General features: G+C 45.4%; 1 protein-coding gene across 1 annotated transcript; it reads left to right on the plus strand.

Annotated features, from left to right (window-relative positions):
* The first annotated feature begins 900 nt into the window (after positions 1-900).
* RPS15 (ribosomal protein S15) lies at positions 901-9,950 on the plus strand. Its single transcript, XM_068271221.1, has 4 exons — positions 901-972; positions 3,778-3,863; positions 4,006-4,240; positions 9,800-9,950. Exons 1-4 carry the CDS (start codon positions 970-972, stop codon positions 9,911-9,913), a joined length of 438 nt encoding a protein of 145 aa, XP_068127322.1. The 5' UTR covers positions 901-969; the 3' UTR covers positions 9,914-9,950.
* Positions 9,951-10,387: the final 437 nt, after the last annotated feature.

A 10,387-nucleotide genomic window follows, 5' to 3' on the forward strand; every position in this document is an offset into this window, starting at 1 on the left:
TCCTTTAAGCTCTACGACTTTCAAAGTCGTGGAGAGGGCTGTTTTCTGACTTTTATTATCTCAACTTTTAGTGAACAATTTTCTTTTTCTCTGCCAAAGGAGAGGTCATAAGTTCACAGACTGCTCTGAAATAATAATTTTCAATGCTGAGTGTTGTGTAATCTGCACATATTATAGAATGATGCAATGTTAGAAAAAACACTATATACCTGAAAATAAAGATATAATAATATTTTTTTTGCTGCTAATCTTCTAGTAATTATTCATAGTACACAACCAATTCATTATATCATATATTTTTTTTCGCTTCAGTGTCTCTTTAAGCCATGCCCCTGCCACACCCCTAATCACGCTCCCATCACACCCCTAGTCACGCATACCATACCATACGCATACCATAAAGAAAAATATGTTGTTTTATGATTCAAACCACACTGGTCCTTTGTATCCTGGCTTTTTCTTTATATTCAAATTTTAAAATTAGTAATATATCAATTTAAAGGATGGGAATGAAGTTTAGAGTTAATCAAACACATTTTTTTTAGTATATATATATATATATATATATATATATATATATATATATATATATATATATATATGAGGGACAAATGAGGAAGAAAGGGGGACAGAGCTCCCAAAGAGGGACTGTCCCTCCGAAAGAGGGACAGTTGGGAGCTATGTATATACTAAATAAAAATACTCAAAATAAATAACAGGCATGAAAAATACACGAGAAAAATGTTATTATCGGATATCTTGGACGTTCACACCTAATATATTTAAAGAAAGTATGTAATAGTTCAGCTATGGATCTGCAAACAGCAGTAGTAAACAGTTTTCCAGAATCAAACATGGCATAATACAGCATATCGGAAACAGTAAACCTTAAACAGGAAGTATTGTCCGGTCTCGCGATATTTGCTGTAGGAGGAACGTGATCTTTCTTTTCCTGGCTCTGCTGACAAGATGGTGGGTGCTGCGTTTTTATGGGCGATATTTAATCCAAGTCCATCAGCTACTGTGTTGGCTGAGTGGTATCAGGGATGGTGTCTGATGGCTGTAGGGATGTCTGGAGCTTTTGTTGAGCGGTCTAGGTGGCGGCTGTGAGCGTAGCTTGAAGTGATAGAGGATGATTGTGGGCCGGAATGCTTCGTTGCCCTGCTTGTGCCGGTGTAACACCGGGTGAGCGTTGCCTGCCCTCTGGTTTGGGGCATTGATTCAGCATTTTGTTTCCATAGCACAGGCTCGGTTCCTCGGCTGCTATTGGTGCTCCTGCTAGTCGTAACGTGGCTTAGGCGCTTATTGCAGCTCGTAGTAGCTGCTTCATCTGGGCAGGTTTACTCATACAAATGAATGCACATATGAAAAGAAAAGGCTGGTTGGTGCAGCCCGGTGTTCCAACATTTTAGCATACCCGACAGAATAGCATACAAATGCTACTGAGCATGTGCAAAGTCATGCAGGGCAGACATTAACCCCATAATACCCATCAGCAGCATTAACCTTTTCAACCCCAGTTAGCTGCCTGTGTGCTGATGTGCAATCTCCACTATCCAAGTGGACATAGAGTTAGAATAAAAAGTTGTCCGAGCGAAGCGAGGACCGAGCCCGCAGCCCAGCGAGCAAAGCGAGCGGGCAACGAAACACTGATTATACTAACAAGGGGTATATCACTTTAAATGTATGCTATTCTGTCAATGTATGCTAGTTAGTTGGAACACCGGATCATTGACAAGGTACCCTAGGCAGGTGTCTATGTCCCTAGCTGACATCTGTAACCTTTTGCCATCCCCCCCCCCCCAAAAAAAAAAGTAGCCTCTACAGTTTATAATGAGCTCCTTGACGATAATGCAATGTTATCTGCTACTAGAATATACAATCTTTCAATACATGGATCATGTTCTTATAGTCTTATTCAAACCTTCAGATTTGAGTGTTGGTTATTTGACTTCAATGGGGTATAGGCCAAGTGTACCTTGTATTGGCAACACTTAAGTTTTTTTTTTCTTTTCTTGTATGGGCACACTCAGTTGATGGTGAGAAAGTCAAATGAATTAGTGTTGTATAAAAAAAATGGCCCCCAACTGGTATGCTAACCTTCGAACTTTAAAAGTGCAGAGATCATCCCCAAAGAAAGCTCTAAATTATGGTGCATTCCCAATGCTACTAAACACTGCAATAAGTTTATAATATACTTGCTGCTTAATGCAACTTAATAAAATTTGATCAAAAAAAGGCTGTACAGTACTTTCCTCAGTCAAAAGTTGGGTGGACAGTTGGCAGTGGCTGCCTATCTATTTTTTGTCAGCGGTGGTGGTGTTCTGTTTAAGTTATGACTACTGTATAATGTTTTCAGCGATTGTTCAAAACGGAGGCGCCAGTAATGGATAAAATAAAAAGGACTTGCCTCCCACAAGTAAACACTCTCATAGACTGAGACGCTCATACCTGGTCTGGATCTTAGAGGATCTGTAACCTCAAAAAATCCCCTGGGGGGTACTCACCTCGGGTGGGGGAAGCCTCCGGGTTCCTAATGAGGCTTCCCACGCTGTCCTCTGTCCCACGGGGGTCTCGCTGCAGCCGTGACGTAATATTTACCTTCCTGGCTCCTGCGCAGGCGCTCTGACGGCTGTCGGCTCCGAACTACACGGAAATACCCGATCGCCGTCGGGTCTGCTCTACTGCGCAGGCGCAAGTTTCCGGCGCCTGCGCAGTAGAGCGGACCCGACTGATATCGGGTATTTCCGTGTAGTTCGGAGAGGAAATCAGCCACAGCGCCCCCGCTGGAGCCAGCAAAGGTAAATATTGAAATTACAGTCGGGCCTGTCGCCGGCTGTTCAGAGGGCTGCAGCGAGACCCCCGTGGGACAGAGGACGGCATGGGAAGCCTCATTAGGATCCGGAGGCTTCCCCCACCCGAGGTGAGCACCCCCCAGGGGATCTTTTTCATGTTACAGAGTCTCTTTAACAAGCTCCACATAATGCCTGATGAAACAGGAAGTAACCTTTGAAACACATTGCTAGCATTCTGGAGTCTACTTGAATAAAGATGTTTTTCAGTGAATAAACTGTGTCTACTTGTGGGAGGTAATGCTGGGCATACACGGGCATATGATGCTGATGGCTCGATTGATAATATCCGACAGGTCCGATGACTTGCCGGATCGATTCCCCGCTGGCGGACAATAGCAGGGAATCGAGCGGCTGATAAGGAGGGACGGGCGGGAATCAATCCGCGGGGACGCGGCGGGAGTCGATCCGCCGGATCAACCCGTGTATGCCCAGCATAAGTCCACCACTTCCTCTCCCTTTTTTAAAAGGTTTTTTTTTACTACCATGTTCTTATCTGGCGCCTCCCTTTTGAACAATTGTTTATTCTGAATGTCCACCCTTGGTGGAGGGGTGTTACCTCCTTACTTCTATGGAGAGTGACATTTTTAACCAGAGTGGGATCGGGTCTAATCTCCCCATCTGTCTGCTGAGTGGTTACCAAAGGTAACCCACCTTTTGTGAGTATATTCTTATATATTTAATCTTATGATCAATTGGTTTGACATACTGCACTATTGGGGCTTGGGGCTCTCAATCTGCTCTGTTTTTCAAGTATACTGTTTTAGTTCCAGAAAAAAAAATTAGAGCAAGCTTTAAAAGACTGGAAATTCACTATATTTATCAAATCTAAAGTCTTATCTTTACACACACGCACGCACGCACCTCTGCACCTGCAAATCACATTTAACTACCAAAACTTTTTTTTTTTCCTTCACTTTTTTAGGCTGATGTTGAGCAGAAGAAAAAGAGGACCTTCAGGAAGTTCACCTACAGAGGAGTGGACTTGGACCAGTTGCTTGACATGTCCTAGTAAGTTAACTATAAATTAGTAAGGACTGAATGTTACTGTTAAGTAATTAATTTTTACATTTCCTACTGTCTTTAGTACAGTAGAATACTGAAACCTACATTCTAGTAGTGTAAAATCTTCCCTATTTTTTTCCTGACTTAGTGAGCAAATCATGCAGCTCTATTGTGCCCGTCAACGCCGGCGTCTCAACAGAGGATTGCGCCGCAAGCAGAACTCCTTATTGAAACGTCTGCGAAAGGCCAAGAAAGAAGCTCCTCCTATGGAGAAGCCAGAAGTTATCAAGACTCACTTGAGGGACATGATTATATTGCCGGAAATGGTTGGCAGCATGGTGGGAGTATACAATGGCAAATCCTTTAACCAGGTTGAAATTAAGGTAAGCGGTGCTCCAATTTTATTTTTTTTTCACAGTAACAGCTGCTTTTTCCCCCATCTTGATCACTTTCCTGTGGTCTATTTGCTTGTATTGGAATGTTCTGGCATACCAGATGAAAGCGAAGCAGGACCTGGTGAAAACCTGCTGCAAGCCAATGCCGCTTTACCAGACTGCTTTGTTTTGAAGAGGCTTCCACTGCAAGTGCTGTGCATTTAATGACATACTATATATTTTATACATTTATAGCAGGTGCCACCTACTCCAGAGTATATATTTTGTGGTAAAGAATTACTGCCAGTGTTTAACCACTTCAGGACCACAGTGCTAAAGACCAGGCCATTTTTTTACTAAAAGGGCCACTGCAGCTTTAAGGGCTTGCTGCAGGGCCACACAGCACACAAGCGATTCCCCTCCCATAGGCTTCAGCCTATGACAGCTGATTACTCTGGAGCCAATGTAGTCACACGGCTGTCCCCAGTACAACGCTGCTGCGGATCGCAGCGCTGTACTAAGTGAAAAGACGGCAGTTTCGTCTTCTAACAGTCTCCCAAACTCTGCCTTCCGAGCAGGAGATACGCGCGCAGCCTGCGTGTGATCTCCTGCACAAGCCAGCTCCAGGACCTGGCGCCAATTGGCGTTAGGCGGTCCTGCGGCTGCCTCCGCGGTCACGCCCATCGGCGTGAGGCGGTCTTACGGTAGTTAAGGACTGGGACCCACTACAGGTGCTTTGTGGAAACGTGATGTGCCTGCAATTTGCATAATTGTTGGAAGTGCTGCTGTTTTCTGGAGTGATAGCAATTTGGCTGCTGTAGCTACTGAAGTGATCACTACCAAACTGCAGCAATGCTGCTTGTGGGACCACCTCATTTGGATCCACTGGTAAAGCGGATTGCCAGCGATTGGCATGCACTGTCAAAGCATGCCTACTGGCTCCTAGCCCTAATGCTAGTACTAATGCTTCTATTGGAAATCGATATGAAAATTGATTGGAAATCAGATCAGACATGTTGGAAATAACCTGTCTGGCAGTTAGGGCTCATTCACATCCAGGGCGTTTTCTGATTTTTTTTTATTTTTTATTTATTTATTTTTTTTAGTGGAAGCGATTTTCAAAATCGCCCACAACGCTTGTGCAATGACTCTCTATGAGAAGGTTCATATCAGCGCGTTTTGTCCACTTTGCGCTCCGCAAAGCTGTGTCTGTACCATTCTTGGGGGGGGGATTTTGCTCTAATGGAAAGTGTTGGAAGAGCTCTAAACGCTCACAAAATCGCTTTATGCAGCTATTGTTTGCGTTTAGAATACATTGTATTTATTAGTTTCCGGGTCAGAGTTCACTTCCTGAGGTCAGGAAGTGACAAAACAGAATCGCTCTGCGAAAGTGCTTTGCCCACCAAAATCGTAACACTGAGGGGGGGGGACGCAAAAAAAAAATTGAAAATCAATGCCGTCTTCGATATTAGATGTGAACAGAGCATAAATATGTCTAAAAATTGCATTGTGTGTACCTAGCATAAGTGACCTTCTATATCGATGTTAAGCGCTTGGAGGCATGTCTACTGCAGTCATGCTTTGCTTTCAGTAGGACTTATTGAAAGAGAGAGCATTGTCCTCAAACCTCTCACTAGAGTAGTAATTCAATTATAAGCAGGCAGACAATTTCAGTCTTATCGACTAATTTCCCGCATGACAGTAGATTTAAAAATACGCAGGCTCCCATGCCACTCTGGACTAGGCATATTCAGTAGCTGATTTTGGTCACGTGCTACCAGTCCTGCCCGTGGGTGGAGGTATCAAAGCCACTCACAGGAAGTGAAGCCACTCACAGAAAGCGAATGGCTGCCTCTATTCAGTGATTGCTACAGTTTTTAAGGTGCCCTGGATACTGTACTAGCGATTTGTCCAGCTTGACTTTATAGCCCACCAAATGTGCAAGTGCGTGTACTGTATCTCCAAGGGGAGGACAGTCCTTTGCAGCAGAGAATGTACCAGGGCATGCTGGGCCATTTCTAGGACAATTTCTGATATAGTAAACCACTTTTCCTGGTCCCTTGGAGTTTACTATAACGATTACACTGTAGTAGGCATGTTCAATTATGTCCACTTTTAACAATATCCGTTTCTCTCTGGGTTTTTAAGTAAAGCAGCTCTTGCCTTCGAAATTGCTGCATTGCCAGCTTATAACTGTTGCTTCTAAGTTCCTGTGTAATTACATTGGAGTTTAAATAATGCAACTCTCAAGACAGCAGAGATTACTAATGAGCTGCTAATAACTCAAGCTTGCCCATAATTTTAAAGCAGGTTGGAATTGAAACGACCAGAATTAGCATGAAGGTTGGCCAAATTCCAGACTGTGAAATTTGCACAAACGCCAGAACTTTTAGCGTCTCACTGATCACCCCTATTGGACAGGACTGTAATGCTTGCTGTTTGATGTGGTAGACACTATTGAGGTGTATGTGTAGTTGCACTCTTTGCACAGGTTCACATATTAGGTAATGTGTGTGGAGCACAAGCATAACTAAAGCCCAACTAAACTCAAACATGAGCAATGCAATTTTTTTAACGCTATGAGGTTGTGGTGCTGTCTGCATGGAGCTTCTATTCCCCCTCCAGGCCACCATGGCTAGGAAGGATAGATGTTGTTCGGCTTCCAGCTATTGCTGGCGGCCAAATTAGTGTTTTATAAGTTAGGCCCGGTGCACATCAAAGCCGCTAGCAGATCCTCAAAACGCTAGCGGTTTTTGGAGCAGATTTGAGAGCGATTCTAGGCATGTTTAGAGACGTTTTGTAAACATGCCTAGCGTTTTGGGAGTGTTTTTGTGTAGCAGATTACAAATATTGTTAAAGTAAAAGCTGTTACTGTAACAAACGCCTGGAAAAACGCTTTGATGTAGCTTTTCCAGAGCGGTTTGAACTTTTCCTATACTTTACATTGAGGCAGAAACGCTTCTGCAAGCGTGCAGCAGGAGGCACGTTTGCGGTGTGCACCATCTCATTGAAATACATTAGCCAAGCGTTTTCACAGGCGGATGCGGTTGGCGGATCGCTGCTAAAACCGCTCGGTGTGCACTGGGCTTAATTTGTGCTCAGTCTTTTGACGGCAGCCAAATTACTCACACTGCACCGCTATAGCTATAATTCCTATCCCAGCCTATGGTGGCGCCAGCTGTACCCCATTCACCTGCACTGGTTTTATACAGCTTATCCCTGCCTGGATAAGAAACCTGAGTTTGTTTACACCATAAATAGTGCAGTCACATTTATTTATCAATAGCGCAACCAATGTCAGTTTAATGGTTAAGCTCTTGTGACATTATAAAATATTGAAATGCATAGTGGTGCTGTCAGTTGGACCATTTTTGGAGTTTATTCTTTGCGATTTCTGCCGCTAATGGGATACAGCAAGTGACACTAGAAGCTCCTTGCAACGTCTTGGAAAATGTTACCGGCGCTGCTTGCGCGTAGGCGGTAATTGCATTGAGTTCCGTCCCGCAAAAAGATGTGGACGGCAGCCTTCTGTCTGAACCGGCCCATTCTGCTTGGAGAGGAAACTTAGAGACTCTTGTAATTAAAAAAAAAAAAAAAAAAAAAGGAAAAAAAAACCCTGGGGGTTACTTGGGGAGGGAGATGCCTCAGGGTCCCAATGAGGCATCCCCCGTCCCTGTAGCTGCAGGCAATCCAGCGCTGGCTCCCCTGAAGTTTTCTGCATTCCTCGCTCGACAAGCCAGACAAGGCTTGATATATTTACCTTCCCTGGCTCCAGCAGGGGCGCTGTTGCGGCTCTCTGCACAGAGGTGGGCGGAAATGGCCGATCTGTCGGGTCCGCTCTACTACACAGGCGCAGGAGACTTGCGCAGTAGAGCGGACCGACAGCGATCTGCTATTTCCATCTATCTCCGAATGGAGAACCGATACTGCGTCTGCGCTGGAGCCGGGAAGGTAAATATTTACATCCCTGCTATTCGGAGGGGCACAGCGAGACTGATGGGGGAAGCCTCAATGGGATCCGGAGGCTTCCCCACCCGAGGTGGGGACCCCCCAGGGGAACTCTTTATTTTTTTTTTTCACAGGTTTTCTTTGCTTGTCAGGCAATACTTGGGCTGGAATAGGGCACATAAGAGCGTGTGACTATGGTAGTGAAGGTGATGCAATTTGCAAACCATTCAGTGGATAGGTGAAGTAGTGTCTCCTAATACCAGCCCTTAGTGTTCTCCCCAGGCTCTTTTAGCCGGGTGCTCCACCCGGCTAGATTTGGTGACCACCCGGCTGTCATCGGCTCACCTCCTATGCTGTAAGCAGAGTTGCCCTGCATTTTCATCTCAACCCACCCGGCTACTTTTTCATGCCACCCGGCTACTTTTTCATGCCACCCGGCTGGAAAAAAATTCTGGGGAGAACACTGACTGTTGGCCATGAAAGAAAGTAATTTTTAAAAGGAGAAAGAGAGACTAGATGCAAACAGGTACATGGCGTAAGTCCTGTGTGCCCAATAGGTCAATCACGATCTACCCGGTAGATCGGGACCGTCTGCTGAGTAGCTTGTGGCCACCTGGCTGCGTCCTGTCATAATTTGAAGCCGCGTAGCCCCAGCTGTCAGATTTTGCTGCCTTAGCATCAATGAGAAGAGGGGAGAGGCTCTGCTGAAGGGGAGAAGAGGCAAATGGTCTTCCCTCCAGGCTGCCAGGCAAGTGAGAACGCTGTGGGCAAATAGCTTCAGGAGGATTCTGAAGCTATTTGCTATGTTTTGAAGGGGGGAGGATTGAACTGATTGGGGGGGGTGGGGTGGTTCAGGACATGTAGGGGAGAAGGTTCCTGCTGCTGCTATTCGCTAAGCTTTGCGAGGGGCAGGCTGAGAAGAATCCCTATGGTGGGGGGTTCTGAGAAGAATCCCTATGTATGGGGGGGGGGGGGGGGTGGAGACGGGCAATGGCCCATACTCACGGGCTACAATTGTCAGGTCGCCCGTGAGTATGAGTCGCAACACGGGCGCGCACCCCGAATCGTTGCTCGTCGCTGCTGTCGCCAGGCGATTGGCGCGGTCAATCGCCCGGCAACAGTTGCCGCCGCAACTTCGCCGCTAGTCCGCGTGAGTATGCGGACTAGCGACAGCAACATGATTGAAAATAGACGCCGCTTCCGGCGAGGGGGAGGAACATCGGCGACAGCTTCTGTCGCACAGCTGATCCCTCTTCCGCGTGTGTACGCGGAGGGACCTGGCGACGAGCTGTCGCGCTCACGTGTGCTGGCGACAGGCCACAAATGTAGCCCGTGAGTATGGGCCATAAGTCTTGTGGACACTGCTCATGAGCTGAAAGTGTGGGCACCCCTGGTGTACGCTAATGCTTAATATTACTAAAAACCTTCTGGAACTTGCTTTATACGTGCTTATTGTATATTAAAAGTTGAAATTTAAAGGAACTAAAATGCCTTTGTCACTGTATTAATTGATTAGATTGTGTTAGGTGGTATAGTCAAGATTCAGAAAGCGGTTATTGTAGAAATGCAACACTGTGGTCATTCTTTGCACATCATGTGGTGTTTGTTTTTGTTTTGCAGCCCGAGATGATTGGCCACTATTTGGGTGAATTCTCCATCACATACAAGCCTGTGAAACACGGCAGACCTGGTATTGGTGCCACCCACTCATCTCGTTTCATTCCTCTGAAGTAACCTGCAAAAGATGTAAATAAAGGCGTTTTTTCCAGGCTCTGCTGTCTTGTGTCGAATTTGTAATTGGATAAACCTCTCTCCTTCCAAGTATTTTGTTGAGTATAAACTTGGGTTTTAAGAGAACATTTAGGTTTGTTTTCCACGCCTCCTAAATATTGGAATTTTGCATTATTTAAAACCAAGTGAGTTTGATGTGTTTTAAAAACAGATATTCTCCTAAGGAGAGAGAAGGCACTGGGTTCTATAGAGCCTTCCCACTTCTCTCATGGTCCCCTCGTTCCACCTCAGGATACACCCTTCAAATCTTCTGTTCTCAAAGACTTCCAAAGCAGCAGATAGCAGTCTCCGACAAATCAGTCAGAATGATGGGGAGCCAGCAGTGGAACATGGGACTGTAGGAGGAATGGGAAGGCTCTATAGGACCCACAGTCTCCCCTCTACTTAGGGTGAGTATGTTGTATGTATGGTATCATT

Source organism: Hyperolius riggenbachi, chromosome 1, assembly GCF_040937935.1.
Source record: "Hyperolius riggenbachi isolate aHypRig1 chromosome 1, aHypRig1.pri, whole genome shotgun sequence".
NCBI classification, from domain to species: domain Eukaryota; kingdom Metazoa; phylum Chordata; class Amphibia; order Anura; family Hyperoliidae; genus Hyperolius; species Hyperolius riggenbachi.